Source organism: Symphalangus syndactylus, chromosome 8, assembly GCF_028878055.3.
Source record: "Symphalangus syndactylus isolate Jambi chromosome 8, NHGRI_mSymSyn1-v2.1_pri, whole genome shotgun sequence".
Classification (NCBI taxonomy): domain Eukaryota; kingdom Metazoa; phylum Chordata; class Mammalia; order Primates; family Hylobatidae; genus Symphalangus; species Symphalangus syndactylus.
This window is the reverse complement of record NC_072430.2, coordinates 112,401,995-112,423,540: the sequence shown is the minus strand read 5'-3', so window position 1 is coordinate 112,423,540 and position 21,546 is coordinate 112,401,995. Positions and strand designations below refer to the sequence as shown.

Below are 21,546 nucleotides of genomic sequence, written 5' to 3'. Positions count from 1 at the left end.
CCCTGCACATATTTAGTTCTGCTAGTTTGCAGCAGGTTCATTTTCCTAGTTTCAATAACTACAATAAGAGCATCATGTCTGGCCTATCTCTTGGTGATGGACTATTAGATTTCTAGGGTATGAACTTCTTCCTCACTTGCTATGGGTCAGTAAGCTAATGTTTGGGTCAAAGACTGTTCATAAAATATATAGTCTCATTCCATGGTGCTCTTTTTTTTTTTTAGACAGAGTCTCTCTCTGTCACCCAGACTGGAGTGCAGTTCTCTCTCTGTCACCCAGGCTGGGTTCAAGTGATTCTTCTGCCTCAGCCTCCTGAGTAGCTGGGATTACAGGCATGCATATGGTGCATTCATTGAAATTCAAAGTGAGATTTATGCTGCCCCAAAATGGGGGAGATGTTCCCCTGCTCCTATCCCAAAGAAGGGGACCAGTCTGTCAGGGCACACACAAATAATTAGGAGTGCTCCCAAGAGCATCCACAGAAGCCGAACTCCGGTCCTCCCTTCCTGGTCCCATGTCTTGTGGTGTATCCAGTGTTGACATGCACCCAGTTAACTCTGGTGCAGCTGTCCCAACAGTTAAAACACAAACATATTTCCACATAGGCTGGTAAATGGCTGTCGTCCCTAGCTGGCCCTCCTCATCCCCACCCCCCAAAAAAACTTGACAACATTTAACAATTAATGTTTTTTTCCCTTGGGAAGAAGAGGCACTGATAAGGATTGGGAGAAGGCTAAAAAAGGAACCCTTAATTTTTAATTGAAATTTTATTAAATAGGGGCAAACTCAGCTCCTTTTGGCCAAATTCCTGAGTCAGAGCTGTATATACTAGTTCATATAAGCTATTTCATAGCTTGATTAATCAATGCAAATAAATAAAAAGTAATGCTTTACACCTTAAGGTTCATCTCATGCAGTCCCAGCTTATGAGTTTGAGACTCTCTGGAGAGGGTAGCCAAGCTACATTCCTACTCATTCACTCACAGACCTTGGAGCAAGACAATTTGGAGAGAGGAGAGTACAACCCAGAGTAGCTCCCCCGGCCCCCAAATCCTGCATAAAATCTGCAAGTTGGAAGAAACTTTAGATTAACCCAAGCTTCTCTTTTACTTCTGTGGAGAGTGAGATTTAGAGATAAAGTAACTTACCCAAGACCCCTGTGACACCCCTGTGACACCAAGGCCAACCTGCACCAAGGACTCGGGGCTCCTCACTGAAGCTGAGGTCTACTCTCTGCAGTAGGCACCCCATTGTAGTAGTATTGGTCTCCTTTTTATTGCAGAAGTTGTTGAAACTGGCCGGGTGCGGTGGCTCACACCTGTAATCCCAGCACTTTGGGAGGCCAAGGCGGGCGTATCACAGGGTCAGGAGTTCGAGACCAGCCTGGCCAATGTGGTGAAACCCCGTCTCTACTAAAAATACCAAAAAAAAAAAATTAGCTGGGCATGGTGGCGGGTGCCTGTAATCCCAGCTACTTGGGAGGCTGAGGCAAGAGAATCACTCGAAACCAGAAGGTGGAGGTTGCAGTGAGCTGGGATCACGCCACTGCACTCCAGCCTGGGCAACAAGAGTGAAGCTCCGTCTAAAAAAAAAACAAGTTGTTGAAACCTGACTGCTTCACAGTTGCATAAAAGCAATTTATTTTATGAAGTAGATGTAAAACTTTTAGCTTTGATTTGTTAGATGGCCCAGGTAGGACATAAAGAAGCAGAAAATACCACAGAGAAACAGCGCAGAGGTTCTTGGCCAAAGAGCAAATAAATGGGACTAAGACGCACCACCAAGACAGCTTTTAGGTAGAATTGAAAAGTCAGGCCGGGCGCGGTGGCTCATGCCTGTAATCCCAGCACTTTGGGAGGCCGAGGCAGGTGGATCACCTGAGGTCAGGAGTTCGAGACCAGCCTGGCCAACATGGAGAACCCTTGTCTCTACTAAAAATACAAAATTAGCCAGGCGTGGTGGCACATGCTTGTAATCCCAGCTAGTTGGGAGGCTGAGGAGAATTGCTTGAACCCAGGAGGTGGAGGTTGCGGTGAGCCGAGATCGCGCCATTGTACTCCACCCTCAAGAGCAAAACTCTGTCTCAAAAAAAAAAAAGAAAAATCAGAGTGAGTTGATAGGGAGTGACTGAGTGATGCACAGCATTGTGTCACTGATATTGACTTCTTAAATGATGTTCTAAATGATTTCCATTTAGGTTGCTGCAAAAGCAAGTGCGGTTTTTGCCATTGGAAGTAACAGAAATCACTGGTTAATATTAATATTAGTGGTTTCAACTATTTTAAATCAAATGATGTGTTTAAAATACGTACTTGTGAAAGTTAAATGAATAAGTACACTACACTGGACCTTATTGGTTGGTAAGAACGTAAGCCAGCAGGTGACACTTGCAAATTCAGTGTGGGGGTCCTGTGTAAGTATCCCTGGGTACCCCCTCTGTGATGCATTTTCCACTAGATTAGGTCAGTGGTTCTCAACAGGGATGGTTTTGCCCCGCAGAGGCATTTGGCAGTGTTTGGAGATATTGCTGGTTGTCACAACTGGGAGGAGGGGGTGACGTGGCTACTGGCATCTAGTCGAGAGAGGCCAGGGATGCTGCTACACATCCTATGATGCACAGGACACCCCCTCACATCAAAGGATTATAACCCAAAATGTCAGTAGGGCCAAGGTTGAGATCCCTAGATATGAGAAAAAATGAAGCAATGAATGTTTTCAAGAAAAAAAAAAACGGAAAAACCCATTGGATGACTTTGGTCAGTAACAAATGTCTCCCTGCAGTTGCGGACACTGCAAAGGGAGGATGTCAGTCTTTGTTTTCTGTGATGTACAGCAACATCCAACAAGCAGTGAAACTGCTTATCACTGGACTGGATGACTCAGAATGAAGACACCAGCTTTCATTTGATGTATCACGCAGGAACACCAAAGGGACATTTCTCTTTCATTACCTGTTGCAATTTTCAGCAGAGATGATTACATTGGTAGATTTGCCTTATATGAAAGATGTGTTCCTGAAAAGTTGTATGTGCTAAATCATATTTTAAATACAGTCAAGAAACTCAGTGAGTACTCAGGGGGGCCAATGAATCTTTTTTTTTTGAGATGGTGTCTTGCTCTGTCACCCAGGCTGGAGTGCAGTGGTGCAATATCAGCTCACTGCAGCCTCTGCCTCCCGGGTTTCAGCGATTCTCGTGCCTTAGCCTCATGGGTAGCTGGGATTACAGGCACATGCCACCATGCCTGGCTAATTTTTGTATTTTTAGTAGAGACAGGGTTTCACCATGTTGGCCAGGCTGGTCTTGATCTCCTGACCTCAGGTGATCCACCCACCTGGGCCTCCCAAAGTACTGGGATTATAGGCGTGAGCCACCGCACCCGGCTCAATGAATCTTTTTTTTTGGTAGGGGGGGATGCAGGGGGAGGGAGTCTCGCTCTGTTGCCAGGCTGGAGTGCAGTGGTGCAATTTCTTGGCTCTCTGCAAACTCTGACTCCCAGGTTCAAGTGATTCTCCTGCCTAGCCTCCCGAGTAGCTGGGATTACAGGCACACACCACCACACCCAGCTAACTTTTGTATTTTTAGTAGAGATGGGGTTTCACCATTTTGGCCAGGATGGCCTTGAACTCCTGACCTCAGGTGATCCACCTGCCTCAGCCTCCCAAAGTGCTGGGATTACAGGCGTGAGCCACTGCACCCGGCCAATGAATCTTTTTTTTTTTTTTTGAGACGGAGTCTCGCTCTGTCGCCCAGGCTGGATTGCAGTGGCACAATCTCGGCTCACTGCAAGCTCCGCCTCCCGGGTTCAAGCCATTCTCCTGCCTCAGCCTCCCGAGTAGCTGGGACTACAGGCGCCCGCCACCACGCCCGGCTAATTTTTTGTATTTTTAGTAGAGACGGGGTTTCACTGTGTTAGCCAGGGTGGTCTCGATCTCCTGACCTTGTGATCCGCCCGCCTCGGCCTCCCAAAGTGCTGGGATTACAGGCATGAGCCACCACGCCCGGCCAATGAATCTTTTTAAAGTGAAAAAATAAAATCCTATTCTCAAAGAGGAACATACCCATATATTACATTTTTTTAATGTAAATATTTATCCTGAACTTTACATTTTTATTACAGGGCTCCATAAACCTTATGTAAGAGAACAATTTCCCTTTCTCCTTCCTTTTCCTCCCCTTATTCTTTTCCTTTAAAGAGAAAAGGGTTGGGGGAGGGATTAACTATAGATTCTTGGAATTTGGAAAGTCATTGATCAATCTATCCATACTACAGTTTAAAAGATACCTTCTGGGTTACAAATTGTTAGAAAATAGGGGTTAGTTCTATTTTGAAATCATTAATTTTTTTTTTATCTCATGCTTTGTGTTCAGTTACTGACCTTTGGTTAGAAAGAGCAGGTGCGCTCAGCTCTTCCATCACCCCATGGGTGTTTGCTGCACCAGAAATATCCGATAAGACCCAATCTCTTCACTCACTGGAGCCTGGTATCAGCAGAGATAAGGGAGTGGTACTGAAGGAACCCAGGGTTTTTCCTCCTTATCAATCACTGCGCTGGGGCAACATCCCTAGGTGTATAAATCACTGACTAACCCAGCAGGGGAAAGGGGGCTGGAAGGAGGAAATTTATATGATAAAGCTACCATTAGTGTCACTTTAGTGATAGAAAGTTACAAAGGTGTGACCAGTGGGGACAAAGCCATTGCCACTAGGAAGGAGCTGGCCCAGATGAGAGAGGCTCTAGAAGACATGGGTCTGACCTTTATCCTCACTGGAAGGAGGAGGGGGCTGGGAAGAGGAAGATGCTAGAGGTGACCCTGCCATGTCCAGGATAGCGCCTGTGTCAACAAGACGGGTACTAGAGTCACCTGTGAGGGGCGGCGTCACAGCCTTTGCATAGTCCTTCCACTTACAAGTATGTTTCTCATTTTAGTCTCACAGCAACCCAGTGAATAGGAAGGGGTTCACCGTGAGCAGCATTTTACAAATGAGAAAACCAAAGCACCAAGAACTTTAGTAACTTGCCCACTGTCACTCAGCTACAAAGGATTTGTGGTTTGACACAGGTGTTCTGATTGGAAGCCCTGTGTTTCCCTATGCGATGGCTCCCTGCTCTCACTGGGATGGCCAGGCCTCAGCCCGGCAGTGTGGTGCTCGGTAAGGGCCTTGGCTAGGCTGCCAGGAGCCCTGGGTTCCAGTCACAACTCTGTCTCCAACTCACTGCATCCCCACTAGGCAATCCCTAGCCCTCTTGGAGTCTCTTTTCTCATCTAGGCAAGGAGGGGGTTGACTGAGATGTCCTTAGGTCTCCATAGTGACATGGGTGAAGTCAGGCTGCAATGCAGCTGCACAGAAGGCAGCAGGCAGCCTGGGGGGCACCCTGGCCGGAGCAGTCCTTGCTGTTCGCTAAGCACTTCCCACCATGGCCAGAAACTGGGAATACACTGCATCCATGATGTTACCTGAGGCCTGCAGCACCCCAGGAGGTGGGTGCTATGTAGTCTCCATTTAGCTGATAAGGACAGTGAAGCGCAGGAAGCTCAGAAAGGCAACGTGACTTGGCGTAAGGTCATTAGTCTGCTCAGACTGTCACACGGAAAACCACAGACTGGGTGGCTTAGACAACAGAAGTGTGTTGCCCCCAGTTCTGGAGGCTGGAAGTTTCAGATCAAGGTGCCAACAGGGTTGGTTTCTGGCGAGGCCTCTCCTCCTGGCTTGCAGGAGTGTGTATGTCCCCACAGTGCGCTGCCTCAGAGGCATGCGGAGTTGGGGAGAGCAAGCTCCCTGTGCTCTTCTTCTAAGGACACTTATGAGCTTGGATCAGGGTCTCACCCTCATGACCTCATCTTTTTTTTTTTTTTTTTTTGAGACAGAGTTTTGCTCTTGTCACCCAGGCTAGAGTGCAGTGGTGTGATCTCGGCTCACTGCAAACCTCCACCTCCCAGGTTCAAGCAATTCTCCTGCCTCAGCCTCCCGAGTAGCTGGGATTACAGGCATGCGTCACCACACCCTACTAATTTTATATTTTCAGTAGAGTCGGGGTTTTACCATGTTGGCCAGGCTGGTCTCGAACTCCTGACCTTGGGTGATCCGCTCGCCTCGGCCTCCCAAAGTGCTGAGACTACAGGCGTGAGCCACCACGCCCGGCTTACCTCATTTAATCTTGATTACCTCCTAAGCACGGTATCTCCAAATATAGTCACATTGTGGGTAAGGGGTTTAACATATGACTAACAGGGGGACACAGTTCAGTTCATAGCAGTCACACAGCCAGGAATTGATGTGAAGCTCCTTGCTAGCTGGCCTCACCACCTGTATGTTTCACTTGACCCAGAGAGCCAAGCTGGGGGTAGATCTGCTGGGTGCAGGAAGTCCTGTCTTCTTGTGCCTCTGCTGGAATAGGTGTACACGCACGCACACACATACACACACACTCTCTCTTTCTCCCCCCTCCAACCCCCCCACCCCACAACAGTGTCTCTCCATCCAAGTCACTGCCTCCTCTCCAAGGTATGAGGGGGGGTAGGAAGATCTTCCTTTCACTAAGCCCTCTGGGTCCTGAATGGTGATGGGGTAAGTCAGTGGCAGACTAGGAGATAATGCCCCCAAGACCATCCTGCACCCAGCACTGAAACTCAAGACGCTGTGGAAAAAGCAAAAGAAGCCTGAGGCTGAGCCCTCGGGACTGGTTCCTTCGCAACCCTCTTTGAACCCAGTCCAGTTCTGGACCCTCCCTGAATGCTGCAGCCTGAACAAAATTACATAGGTGCAATTCCCTGGGCTCCTAAGACTTGGTACAAGTTGCCTATTACCCTCGTGGAAGGATGAAAACTCACTCAATCCATATCGGCAAACCACTCACTGGAGCAGCTGTATTTGAGCTTGTCAGTTACTCATTATTAAAAGCTTTGCAGACCAAATGCAGTGGCTCACGCCTGTAATCCTAGCACTTTGGGAGGCCGAGGCGGGTGGATCACCTGAGGTCAGGAGTTCCAGACCAGCCTGGCCAACATGGCAAAACCCTGTCTCTACTAAAAATACAAGAATTAACCAAGTGTGATGGTGGGTGCCTGTAGTCCCAACTACTCGGGAGGCTGAGGTGGGAGGATCACTTGAGCTCAGGAGGCGGAGGGTGCAATGAGCTGAGGTCACGCCACTGCACTCCAGCCTGGGTGACAGAGTGAGACCCTATCTCCAAAAAAATAAATAAATAAAAACTTCGCTGTAAAAACAAGTTATTCAGACTCCCGTGCAGGCTTCCACCAGGCCAAACAACAAACGAGTCATCCACCTGGAATGTTTCCTCTCTACAAATTATAATATCTGTCATATTGTTGGAAAAATGTTTTCTTCCCCACTGTCTCCTGCTTTAATGTTCATGCTCATGTTATAAAGGTAGACTTACAAAGGTAGGAGTTTTTTCCTAATTTTTAAAAAACCCACAAGATTTCATAGACCACAGGATGTCATTCAGAAAATGAAAATGTGTCATTTTATCTTTTCAAACTGTCAAATAAAGGCAGCTAGTTAACAGAGAACCACTTAGCTCGTGTTAACTGATGTGGAAAGCTACCTTGCCACAGATGTGACGCTGTGGCTGTCACTGGTGTGCCGAGCATTTTCACGAGGCACTCCCCTCTCATTTTCTGTCGCTTCACCATAGAGTCAGTGCCCACTCCCTTCTCAATGGAGAGCTTCTGCTGTTGTGTCCATTGTCACTATAACCAGAATTGCTGGGTGACTGCAGACTCCCCCCCACTCATAAGCCCTAGTTCAGATCAGAAAAGCAAAAATGTTTTTCAAGTGAAATTCAACCTTGAGCATTTTGGAAAAGCAAACAGTTCATTTCAATGAGTCATCTCTCTTCCCATTGGCAGGGTTGTCCAGAACAGTAGACTGTGCCACCAGCTGCACCCGAGGCCACAGGGCTTCCCATTTGTGTCTTGCTGGCTTCAGTCTTGCTCATCATATCTATGGTTGACTTTTGCAGGTGTGAAAGCTGTGGAGCCGTTTTCCATTCTGAATGCAAAGAAAAGTCTGTCCCCTGCCCGAGGTGTGTTCGCCGAGAGCTGCAGAAGAAGCAGAAGTCTTTCTGGCAGAGACTGAACATGGACGAGAGTCTAGAGGAGGCTTGCACCATGTTCGAGCTGTCCTACCAGAACACCTGACTCCAGCTGACCCGAAGGCCAGGGATTCACCAATCAACAATCCATCAGCCCCAGAGCGGCTTCCTAACTAGCCAGTTAGACCCCTTTGGAAGAAGAGTATGTCTCTTCTCCAGCTAGATATAGATATATATATTTATTTATATAGACACAAATACCTGTACGTATGCTCTGTGTACATCATTGTCCAGACGATCCGCAGAACCTCTGTGGCTCGAGAAACTACCAATAGCTGGATTACACTTAGCCAAGAATTTCAGCTGCTTGCTCCCAGGCAAAACGTGGTATACACAATGCTTTATAGTTCAGACTTTTTTTTTTTTTTCTGTCTCTTGGGACATTTTATTACCCAAGACACAAGAGGAAGCATTTCCTGCACAAAACAGTGCTTTAGGTTATTTTTGTGTTATTTATTTTTAGCCTTCACAGAGGCTGAGGTAACTGAGGCAGGCACCCATCATCATCTGTTTCAAAAGAAAACCTTCAAAACACAAGAGACTGCTGGGTCCTTCCAGGACCCAGTGTCCGTGGCGCTCCCGCCTCAGTTCCTCCTGCGGAGGCAGGGAGTCACATAAGCAGAGCCGATGGCTGGAAACAGGAGCCAAGTCCCCTCTGACAGAAAGCATACAACCCTCATTTATGAGGAGGGATGGTTCTGGTTTTGAAGTTAATCTCAGAAGTTTTTTTCCTGAGAAGAGAAGAAACCTCTGCGACCAATAACTGCGTGTTGTCGGTCTGTTCGCCGGTACGAATCCCATCACCCGCCTAATGATGTGACGCTCCACCGTGTTTTCCAGGCTGTACACATGGCTTTCTTAACAGTTTTCAACGGGTGCCCCTGGTTGATATCTGTGATTTTTTTCCTGTTGCTGGCCGGAGGAAATGTCCTGGGGTGGTTGTTAAAGACATCGGCGTGTAGCCTGGTAGATAAGGCTATCTGGTACGTATATTCACAGAGAGGGTTGTTTTAGTTTCTTTTCTCAGAATCCTGTGGAGGCAGTTCCTACCTATTCATTTTAAGTGGTTTATTTCTCGTTGTTCTTCTTGCACTTTCATTTCAACCTTTGTCAATGTGACCATTCTTGCTTTCTCATTTTTTGTTTAAAAAATCAGAGTAACGTGGAACTTCAAAATACCAACTTTGGACTATTAAGAAAATACAGACTTACAAGTATAATTAATGAATTAGATCTAATATTATTTAAATAAATATATATACACACACAGACATATATAATTGCCACCTTGAAGTAAAACAAAGAGTGCTAAAATAAATAATAGGAGTAAGAAAGAGAGCTGCTTTGCTATTTGGCAGGTAGCGTTCTCCTGCTGCAGTGCCCTTGGAAGAGTGCGTGGCAGTCACTGACCAAAATGGCAGGTAGGACAGCCCTGGGACCCTGACAGCTCCCATTGCTTCCCCTTAACTCTCCCTAGAGGAAGAAAATACGTTTATAATGGAACAGTTCTCAGTAGACTTTATGAGAAGATTCTGTATCTTTCGCGCTGAGCAGATGCCTTCTATGTCTTCATGGTTTAGTAGTTTTGCTGCTATTAGGATCAGTGGCTCACAACATACTTGGTACATTCAACCCCATTGCTCCTTTCCCCCACACGCTGCTTCCCCAAGACCCCAACTCATGATACTTCCGTCCATCTAGAGATGTGACATTTCAGACTGACTTTTGTGCAGTTAGATGTAAGCATTTTACCTCTCAACCCACACCAGTTCCTTTGGCCCCAGACCACACATTTCACCTTAATAGCTCAACACCATGCATGCATTTATTTTCTGACTATACAGTAGCCGCAACCAAGGCTTGAAAACTTGTTAAAAGGCCAGGGCCCTATTCATGAGATGCCTCACGGTGCCTTTTACCCTTAGGAAAGCAGGTTGACTTTTCCCCCACTCTAGTTAAAGAGAATGTTGCACACAAAAGAAAAAGAGTGGAAAATCTCAAACACTTGGCAACAGGCAAACAAATTTGATCATCTCCTTTCCTCCTCCCCTTGGTAAAATACAGTATTTATATTTTCCAGCCTCAGAGAAGATAGCAGAACATGATCTTTCACAAGAGAATTATAGACCTGCTTATTATAAAACAGATGTGCTCCCATGGCAAAGTGCCTTCTCCCTCCGCCCCCAGCTCCCTGTCACTGTAGCTTACTTTTGCCTTCGCTGTAATTAATGTATCCGTGATTCCAACTGTCAGCGAGGCCATTCCTAGCACACTGCATTTGGAGACCTGAAGTGCAGGGCCATCTCCTCCCCTTGTAACATGTTTGCCCTGCGTACAGAATTTCCTCTCCTAGCTCACAGGCACCCAGGGTCATACCTGCCGAGAGTCCAGGGCAAAATTCTGGATCCCTGTTCAAAACATACTTGTTTTCACCAGTCCCCATTTAGAGGGCCCTGCTAAATATGAGCAGTCCCTGTGAACTCCTAAGGAGGACTTTCCACCCACATCATTTTCTGCTTATTTTCAAAAGGGAAACAAAAAATCGATGTGTTATCACGATCAGCTACCCAGAGCTGGGTCCATGTCCAGCACTCCTGTTTCCTCTCCTTTTCATACAACCCTGACAGCTTGGTCGGTGCCAGCCACAGGCCTATGACATTCTCTGCCACCACCACCAAAATCTGATAGGACAGAGTGGAGCCAGCTTAGGAGTTGGGTCTGCCATGAAAATTCAAAATTGCTGTTTTCAGCCCAGAATGCCTTGGCGCACATGAACGCCCTTACTGTTTTCAACTCTAACAAATTACTTGGTGCACTGTTAGGTAATTGTTCCACTGCTTAGAAACTGTCGAAACAAAAGCAAATCTGTGGATTACCACCTCTTTCAAACCAAACTAATACCTGCTTTTCCTCGTGTTCCATTTTTCATCCCATATTAAATATCTTACACATAAAACATATGAAAAAATGGCCAATTAATCTCCTGGAGCTGGCAACTGACTCCAGGGAACCGCTTTTTGCTGAAAGGTTCATTCCCTAGTGTATCACTTGAGGAAATCCCTCCTAAAAGTGCCAGAAACTCATGTGTGAGATCGTCCAACCCTGGTAAAATGTTGGCATCTAACCCCGCAGTAAAGAAGCCAGTTCCTAAAATAGACCTCATTTTGCACCGCGGCAGGAAGGCCACAAAGTACTTAAAAAGCAGTCAACTGGAGTGGGAGTAGTGTTCTTTCCAGGCCCGCTTTTTCCAAAGTTAAAAGCCTCTTTATATGAAAACCATGTAAACGCTCAGCGGCCCCCTTTGCTTCACTGCCTTTTCGAGGGAGTGCATTATAGTCATTTTTACGTCTGTAGTGCTAAAGGGTCACCTAGTTAGGAGCTTTAACGTTGGATTCACTGAGTGGGTCATCGCTTTTTGATTCTTCTAGAGTAGGCCTCCACCAAGAAGGGAATACGTCTAATACTTGGGATCTGTGGTTTGTGACACAAGTGGTATCCCTCAGACTCCTGAAAAGGGACTATGCTGTGACTTCCTTCCGGCTGCAGTGAGATCCGAGGTGTTCACACCACCCTAGTTGCCGAATGCAGCCTTTGCTCAGCTAGAGTGCGTCCTTTGACGGAGCCTGGCCTCTATTTTTGTCTCTGTGTGTTGTGTGTACACACTGAACATGGACATCGGATAGTTCTTTTCTGTGCCTCCTCAGAGAGGCTTGGCTTCCAAACCTGGGAGTTTGTTCTCTACCCATTGGCTAAAAAAGGCCGTCCATAAATTAATATATCCAGGTGGGACTAGCACGATGCCACGCACACTGAACATTTTCTGCAGAGGGGCATTAGCAGAGGAAGTAGAGACGCATTCTGGTCCTCCTTTAGAGTCAAGCCAGTGCTGTTGCTCGTGTGTGCACAATTATTCATCTCCATTGATCTGACACACTCTCTTGAAATCACTAGATTATGAAACATCTTCACCTCCTGATCCCAATACTGCCTGGTTTCAACACAGGGATTATTTTATTTTTTTACTTCTCCTAGTAAATAGAGATGTGTATAATTTTTGCCCATTTTATTTCTTGAGTTGTCTGCACCACTTCTTTTTACTCTGAAATAATGTGAAAATGTGAAGTTGGAGCAAGACCTTGAAAGAGCCTCCCTCCTTGGCGTGACCTGAATCGGTAGCGGCACTCTCCGTTTCCCCTGCCTCCGTGTCGCTTGTTAGTGACGGGCATTAGGAGCTTCATATGTTGCACACCTTGTACCACTCTTCCGACCCTGAGTCAAGTAGAGCTGTCTGCTCGAGGTCGAATCTAGTGACGGGTGACTAAGCTCTGCTCAGTTAATGTAAACAGACAAGTGTTGATTACTGTCATGTGGAACGGTGTTTCAACAGTTAAGTCTAGCACCCAGCAGTCTCCTTATTGGTAGATGATTCTAATTTCATTGGATTAAAAAATCTCTGACTCAAGGGTCTTTCCTTAGTGTGTTTTAATGGGTGCATGGCTGAGGGAAAATCCAAGTCATTGTTAAACTCTAAGTAAAAGACAAGAGTATGGGATACCCTCCTAAGCATGCCGGTAGTTGTCAGTTTTATTTAAAGTGGGTTCCACTTGGCCAGGATTGGTGGCTCATGCCTGTAATCCCAGCCCTTTGGGAGGCCAAGGCAGGCGGATCACTTGAGGTCAGGAGTTTGAGACCAGCCGGGCCAAAAATGGTGAAAATCAGGTCTATACTAAAATTTAAAAAATTAGGCTGAGCATAGTAGCTCATGCCTGTAATCCCAACACTTTGAAGGCTGAGATGGGTGAATCACTTGGGGTCAGGAGTTTGAGGCCAGTGTGGCCAACATGGTGAAACCCCCTCTTTACTAAAAATACAAAAATTAGCCAAGTGTTGTGGTGGATGCCTATAATCCCAGCTACTTGGGAGACTGAGTCAGGAGAATCGCTTGAACCCGGGAGGCAGAGGTTGCAGTGAGCCGAGATTGCGCCACTGCACTCCAGCCTGGGCGACAGAGCAAGACTCCATGTCAAAAAAAAAAAAAAAAAGTAAGCTCCAAATGATCATGTTTTGTGGCACTGTCCTCATAAAGTGGCCGCTGGTGTGATGGAAAGCATTGCTAAACTCAAGTGAGACAACTGCTGTTTTGCTTTGGATTTTCCCTGTGAAAAGAGAAGCCACTGGCTGCTCGTCTTGTTAGAAAGACAAGACTTTGAATGAAGTTCCAGACGTTGAATGAAGCTAGTTGTTGCCCAGGGTAGAAGATTCAGGCATCTATGGCAACTCACAGCAACTCCTAACTCTTAGGAGGGCTCCCTCCTATTGGCCATGAAGCTGCAAACCAGCCTCTCTCTTTTCCCCGGATCTTCCTTGCCCCTAGTTCTGAGCCCCAGCCCAGAGGCAGGCCTCATGGCTAATAAACCAGCTAGAGGACAGCTGGGGCCTGTGGCTCCTTCTCCATGTTGGCCTTCCCTTGTGTCTCTTGTCCCTGTAGGAGTGCCTGGTAGTACTGTCTCGTGCTTCTAGTCTAGTCTGAACCACTTGAAGTCTGCAGGACCCTTCAGCTAAATCTGGATCCGTTTGCTTCTTCCCTGCTGGCTACTCTTCATATAGATGCTCTTGGAGCCTATGCATTCCATGATGCATGTCAGAACTCTCACTTTGTTCAGCCTGGTGTGCCTTAACCTCAGCAGTAAAGGGAATCATGTCGGAAACACATCGTTAAAGTAGAATGGTACAAACATTGGCTTCTTAGTGCCATTAGCACTTTTGCCAGGAAATACAAAAGATACAACCACATAATGTTTTCACTTTGTTTTATGCTGTTCTTAAATCTCTTTTTGTTTATTTGTTTGTTTGCTTTCATTAACCAAACTCAGGGGAATGTCATGATGTCACCAAGGCCAATGGGTAGAGAAATAAAAACCAGCCATCCAGAATTGAATCTGTAAAGTCAGTGAACTTAGCCTTTTCAGGTTCAAAATTACACAAACACAAGGATTTTCTTATCCTTCACCTTTCAAAGATTTTCTTTTTATGTTGCCACCTGTTTTCCAAATAAGAAGTGGAAAGCCTCTTAGATAAATTGTGATAAAAATGTCTCTTTGTTTGGCGTGAGCTATCAAATTAACTTTGTGTGTCCACTGAGCCATCAAATTAGGCTTTGGCTGCTAGAGGCCTAGGTTCTAGCTTTGGTCACCTATCAGAATCTTACTGTTACGCTGGGCATGGTGGCATGTGCCTACAGTCCCAGCTATTTGGGAGGCTGAAGTGGGTAGATTGCTTGAGCCCAGGAGCCTGTGCAATATGGTCAGACCCATCTCAAAAAACAAACAAAAAAAGAAGTAGAGGCCGGGCGCGGTGGCTCACGCTTGTAATCCCAGCACTTTGGGAGGCCGAGGCGGGCGGATCAGGAGGTCAGGAGATCGAGACCACGGTGAAACCCCGTCTCTACTAAAAAAATACAAAAAATTAGCCGGGCGTGGTGGCGGGCGCCTGTAGTCCCAGCTACTCGGAGAGGCTGAGGCAGGAGAATGGCGTGAACCCGGGAGGCGGAGCTTGCAGTGAGCCGAGATTGCGCCACTGCACTCCAGCCTGGGCGACAGAGCGAGACTCCGTCTCAAAAAAAAAAAAAAAAAGGAATAGTAGCTAAAAGAAGGAATGGTCAAAGGAGGGAAAGTGGCTGGCCGCAGCGGCTCACACATATAATCCCAGCTCTTTGGGAGGCCGGGGTGGGAGGATCACTGGAGCCCAGGAGTTCAAGAAAAGTCTGGGCAAGATAGCAAGACCATCATCTCTTAAAAAAAAAATATATATATATATATATATATTGCACTCCAGCCTGGGTGACAGAGCACGACTCTGTCTCAAAAATATATATATATATATATATATTTTTTTTTTTTTAAAGGAGAGAAAATGCTTAGGTTGCAAATGGAGAGTATTGAACATGGTGACGTAAAAAACTTCTGCACAACTTGTTCTCTAGCTCCTGGGTCAGGTCTATGCCATTTTTTCTTATATCTGCTCACACAGTACAGAAATGACTAAAATTTTGGGTCTGGGCTGTTACATCACTTTATGTTAAGTTATTTGTAGTAGCTAATGTGCTAACTTATATATGTGTTCTTTCTGTTTTTTGGATTTTATTACCTTTTGTTTTGGCATAACTTATCTATATTTTTGTTTACATTATTTAAAAAATATCAGTAACTGTAATAATATAAAATTGAAGTTGTATTGTTGACAATACCTCTAGTTTTTAAGTTCATCTGTCACATAATTTAAGTGCACCAGTTCCTAATGTATAAAGTTCTCTCTCTCAATAAACAATGCAGAAAATACTTTCCTTTCTCATAACAACTTGATTAAAATACTGCTCTTGAGGGGGTGGTGAAAGCCCAAGGTGAGCCCTATATATTAATTCAAAGTCAAGATTTGAGCTTTATTGAAAATGAGCCACAGCCGGGCACAGAGCCCAAGGCGGGCGGATCACCTAAAGTCGAGAGTTTTCGAGACCAGCCTGGCCAACATGGCAAAACCCCCTCTCTACTAAAAATACAAAAATTATCTGGGCATGGTGGCAGGCACCTGTAATTCCAGCTACTTGGGGGAGGCTGAGGCAGGGATAATTGCTTGAACCTTGGAGGCGGAGGCTGCAGTGAGCTGAGATCGTGCCAGTGCACTCCAGCCTGGGCGACAGAGCACGACTCTGTCTCAAAAAAAAAAATGAGCCACTTTTAAATTATCTCTAATATCTTACAGATAGACTTTTAAAAAAATTCATCAACCTACAATATTCTCATCAGCCCTTTCCATGCTTATGAAAAATGTAGTGTAACTTTTAAAAAGATGCAGATGTAGTGTCATGGGCCTTATTTGCTGAATCTAAGCATGATTGCTTTCAGTTCCAAAACAAAGCTGCCAAAGCTCATGCATGGATGTTCTCCCACCAAAGCTTTTCCCCAAGCCTTCTGGCCCTGATTCCATTTCACCATTCCTGCACTCTCCAAATTAGATGGCCAAGGGCCAGGTGGCCAGCTAGGCAAAAGCACTTGTCCTTCCTTCAGGGACCATATTTTGGGAGCAAAGAAGGAGCAAAGAGTGGAGAGTAAAGAGAAACTGTTCCTCCTCAAGACGGCAGCTCTCTGGGGGTTGAGAAACGATCAGAAATATCTGCAGGGCCTCATGCCTGGGCTGACCCTCACTCACTCAAAAGGCCAGGGGTACAACAACTATCCACTTGGAACCTTGAGAAGCTCCATTTAAACTCACTTTCCCAAAGGAAGACATGGAAAAGAGACTAGAAAAGGTTCTTCTGGTAAAACATTTACCAAGATGAACCCTGAGCCTTACACCCTAAGACACACCTAAACAAGTTTATGCCCGGTCCCTGCCACTCCACCCTCAGGAAATCGGCCTGGGCTCACACCCACTCTGTCCAAGAAATAACTGGACTTCATCGTCACACGAAACCTGCCACAATCCACGATAAAGAGAAACGGGTTAATGTTTCACTGAACCAAACTAGACATACGATGTAGTCAGAGCCTGGATTCATAATCAGATGAATCACACAGGATAGGTTAGCTTTCCCCCAGTTGTAGGAAACTGGCGAGGCTGGATAACTCCAGGAAGTTTTGACATCAAAGAGAAGATAGGCAAAAATGTCAGAACCGTGGAAAGAGACACTATTTTGTTCATCTCTTATCCTCAGGAGACGAGGATGATTGAATCTCCCTTAATTGTTTCCCATGTCCTGTTCTTTGATGACGGCTCAAGATGATGGTTTAAATCCATGGTTCCTGCATTCGAAACACAGAAATAAAAGCAAAATCTCCGGGCCTCATCACAGACAATTGACTCAGAATCTCTCCGGATGGGGCTTGAGTATTTGTATTTTTTAAAAGCTCCCTGGGCAACCCGATGCATTCTGGAGGTGAAGAACCACCAGTTTAAATGAAGCAATTTGCCTTGAAATAAACATTTGTTTGCTGTATCGATGGTCCACGGTGGGAACAGTGCCAAGAGGAATTGGAGGGATGAATGGCGGTAGCTGCCCTGCAGTTAATAGCTGTTGCTTCTCTTCTTCCCAAAAGTCACAGCACTTTAGAACTTGCTGCTCATGGACTGCAATTGTTTGCATAAAGCCTTACCTTTACACCCCCTTTATTTTCTTCCAGGGTGTGATTAGCATGTATTTATCAGTATATGTCATTGCCAGAGAGCATTAGTGAATAGAAGTGTCCAGGTCGCGGCTGCAGGCGACTAAGCTGGCCTAAAAAGGGAGCTCTGTATGCTCCCATTCATTTTTTCATTCCTCCCAGTTATCCTGTGATTGGTCCTCAAATGCATGTGAGAGTCTGTTCCCAGTTCAGGCCGATCCAATGAATGTGAACCTCACAGTCTGGATGGTGGTTTTTAAAACAGAAAATCACGCTGGGTGAGGTGGCTCATGCCTGTAATCCTAGCACTTTGGGAGGCCAAGGCAGGTGGATCACCTGAGGTCAGGAGTTCAAGACCAGCCTGGCCAACATGGTGACACCCTGTCTCACTAAAAATACAAAAATTAGCGGGGCATGGTGGTGTGTGCCTGTAATCCCAGCTACTCAGTAGGCTGAGGCAGGAGAATCACTTGAACTCGGGAGGCAGAGGTTGCAGTGAGCTGAGATCGTGCCACTGAACTCCAACCTGGGCAACAAGAACGAAACTCCATCTCAAAAAATTAATTAATTTAATTAAACAAAATAGAAAATCACTAGGTGCTTCTTGCCCAGAAAGGCTTAGGAAATTCAGGAAATCTTGAGCTATGTCCAGATACATCTGGCTTCCATAGAAGAACCAAGGTTTTTGGGGGGTTTTTTGTTTCGTTTTGTTTGTTTGTTTGTTTGTTTTAGCTCTGTCTCCCAGGCTGGAGTGCAGTGGCACGATCTTGGCTCACTGCAACCTCCACCTCCCGGGTTCAGATGATTCTCCTGCCTCAGCCTCCCGAGTAGCTGGGATTACAGGCATGAGCCACCATGCCTGGCTAATTTTTTTTTTTTTGAGACAGAGTTTTACTCTTGCTGCCCAGGCTGGAATGCAAGGGCACGATCTCTGGCTCACCGCAACCTCCGCCTCCCAGGTTCAAGCAATTCTCCTGCCTCAGCCTCCCGAGTAGCTGGGATTACAGGCATATGCCACCACACCCGGCTAATTTTGTATTTTTAGTAGAGATGGGGTTTCTCCATGTTTGTCAGGGTGGTCTCAACCTCCCAACATCAGGTGATCCGCCCGCCTTGGCCTCCCAAAGTGCTGGGATTACAGGCGTGAGCCACCACGCCTGGCCAGCCTGGCTAATTTTTGTATTTTTAGTAGAGATGGGGTTTCACCATGTTGGCCAGGCTGGTCTCAAAACTCCTGACCTCAGGTGATCCACCCACCTCAGCCTCCTGAAGTGCTGAGATTACAGGCGTAATCTCACGGACGGAATACTTCGCCAAAGAGTTCAGAGTCTCCTACCAAAGATACTATTCTATCTCCATGCCCACAATGCTGAGCACATCAGGTGCAGCCACAGCGGCAATAACTGGATTATCAGTCTGTGTAGGAAGCAAGTGCCAAAGGGCAAGGATGCAACTGGAAATGAACTTGGGTCTACTGGGGCTTTACCTGGGACTTGTTCCAAAGTAGCATCGTTGGAAAGCACATTCCTCATTGAGAAAAAAAAGTGTTTTGCATTTATTACATTATTATACTGGATTCTGATTGGGGTAGAAGATTCCTCCCCCACGATAACAAAGGTCCCTGCTACACAATACTTAGGAAGCCTGAGACAAAACACACCTAAGAGAAAGATATAGTTCATTCTCCCTCATTTGCCTCTATTCTCTTGTAGCTTGGGCAGAGAAGTCTAGCAGGAAGAACAGATTGTTCCCATAGCCGAACATATAGAGATTCTGATTTATGTGCACTGACATCCAATTTACCTGGACAACGGGGAAATTCATTATTTCTCCACCTTTATTTCATATTCCTCCATTAAGGGGTATTGATTTTAAGCAAATCAGCTAGAGTTCATGAGTTCATACAATATTTCAGATCCTGCCATACAACCTCAGGCAGCTGTTGGTCTGGGGGAAATTCCTCCAGCCTTTGTCCAGACTCTCCCAACACGGTCTGTTGTTTGGAGGCTAAAGAGCTGCTATTAGCACAGTAATTTTTCCAAATGAACACTGAGCTAAATTATCTCAAATGTATAAAGGAACATCTCTCACTGTGTTATGGAAAATTGCCTCCCAAATTATAAGACTATACAAAGCACATATTAATTCTAGGCCCAAGGACATCCAAATTGCCGTAGATTCTGTGCTGTATTGTAATAACACACTCTTAATAATGTCAGGCTCTGAGCATACTGCAAGGTACACGTCGTCAGGAAGATAAACCAGGGTTTTTCTCCATTAGGATCACCACATGCACACCCAAGCCTAGCTACAGGTATTTTGCTCTGAGATTCAAGCCTTTCGCAGAGGAAATAAATTCCAATTGCATAGACAGGGAGTGAATTTGAATTCTAAACTGGGTCAACTGTCCCAAATGGCTTTCTCACTGCTGCCCATGAGTGAGGCAACCTAGGAAGCAGCTGTGGGCGGCCATAGTGCTCGGAAGAGATGCCTGACAGCCGATGCCTCAGGGAGTAGCTCCTGCTCACACGTGTTTAATTCCACAACAAGGGGAAATCAGAGGCCAGACACCGGTTGACAGACTGTGCCAAATGCCAGTGCTGTGGTCAGCGTGTGTGGACAAACCCCAGAAACTAGTGCTACCAAAATTGCGAAAAACCAGTCCCCCGGGCAGCGAAACAGCTCAAATGTAGTCCACACAAGGTGTTTTCAATGGATATTTTCAAAAATAAGATTTATTCAGTTTTTCACCTTGTTTTATCTAGTCTTTTTTTTTTTTTTTTTTTTTTTTTTTGAGATGGAGTCTTGCTCTGTCGCCCAGGCTGGAGTGCAGTGGCGCAATCTCAGCTCACTGCAAGCTCTGCCTCCCGGGTTCATGCCATTCTCCTGCCTCAGCCTCTCCGAGTAGCTGGGACTACAGGCGCCTGCCACCATGCCCAGCTAATTTTTTGTATTTTTAGTAGAGACGGGGTTTCACCGTGGTCTCGATCTCCTGACCTTGTGATCCGCCCGCCTCAGCCTCCCAAAGTGCTGGGATTACAAGCGTGAGCCACCACGCCCGGCTTATCTACTCTTGTTTTTCTTTTTTTTTTCTCTTCTCTGAGGATATATTACAAAGCAAATCCCAGATATAATGACATTTTATCCCCGCATCCCTCAGTATGCATCTAAAAAATGTTTTTTTCCTCCTGTGCAGTCACAACACCATTACACACCTAACAAATGAATAATAATTCCTTCTATCATCTCAGTTCCAAATCACATTTATCTAATTGTGTCAAAAATTGTCTTTCCTAGGCCAGCACAGGTGGCTCATGCCTGTAATCTCAGCCCTTTAGGAGGCTGAGGTGGGCTGATCGCCTGAGGTCAGGAGATCGAGACCAGTCTGGTCAACATGGCGAAACCCCGTCTGTACTAAAAATACAAAAATTAGCCGGGCATGGTGGTGCGCACCTGAAATCCCAGCTACTTGGGAGGCTAAGACAGGAGAATCGCTTGAACCCAGGAGGTGGAGGCTGCAGTGAGCCAAGATTGTGCCACTGCACTCCAGCCTGGGCAACAGAGTGAGACTCTGTCTCAATCATACATACATACATACATACATACATACCTACATACATACATAAATGTAGGAAAGTGAGTACCCCTCCTGAAGGCTTGATAAAATGTAAAAGGCTGTGGGGTCTCCCCAGAACCCTGTCCCCTTCTTGAAGGTAATGGCACCCCACTTTTCCCTCAGAAGGCAGTAGCCATACCACCCTTATTCCACATAGTCCTGGTGGCCTGTCAGCAAAGTCCACTGCCTTCAGGGTGAGACCCGTAGCTCAAGCTTGGCCAGCAGGAATTTGAATCTTGTGAACGCTAAGCACGTGCATTGACTACAGCCTCTGAAGAGGTTGTCTGTTGGTTTCTGCTCCATTGAAACTGCCTGAATTCTCTTCTTCCAAAGACCTGATATTTTTATTCCTTAAATTGTGTCAACTGTGCAACAAATAGTTCTCTCTTTAAGTTAGCCAGACATGGTTTCTGACCCAATGGCTTTCCTGCACAATTTCTCAGTACGATTTCCTTCCTGGCTCTATGTTTTTGCAATCTCACCTGGCCTATGCACTCAATAGACACAGCAGCATGAACATCCAACAAGAGTGAGCCGGGCACGGTGGCTCACACCTTTAATCCCAACACTTTGGGAGGCTGTGGCAGGCAGATCACCTGAGGTGAGGAGTTCAAGACCAGCCTGACCAACATGGAGAAACCTCATCTCTACTA

The 21,546-nt window shown here is 46.0% G+C and overlaps 1 protein-coding gene across 2 annotated transcripts in view; it reads left to right on the top strand.

Moving 5' to 3' along the window:
- PLEKHM3 (pleckstrin homology domain containing M3) overlaps window positions 1–15,456 on the top strand; it is a 223,753-nt gene extending 208,297 nt beyond the window's left edge. For both annotated transcript variants that reach the window (XM_063645025.1, XM_055290390.2), the window contains exon 8: window positions 7,988–15,456. In XM_063645025.1, the coding sequence (XP_063501095.1) occupies window positions 7,988–8,165 (178 nt within the window). In that variant the 3' untranslated portion in view covers window positions 8,166–15,456. The remainder of the gene's footprint in view (window positions 1–7,987) is intronic.
- The last annotated feature ends 6,090 nt before the right edge of the window (window positions 15,457–21,546 follow it).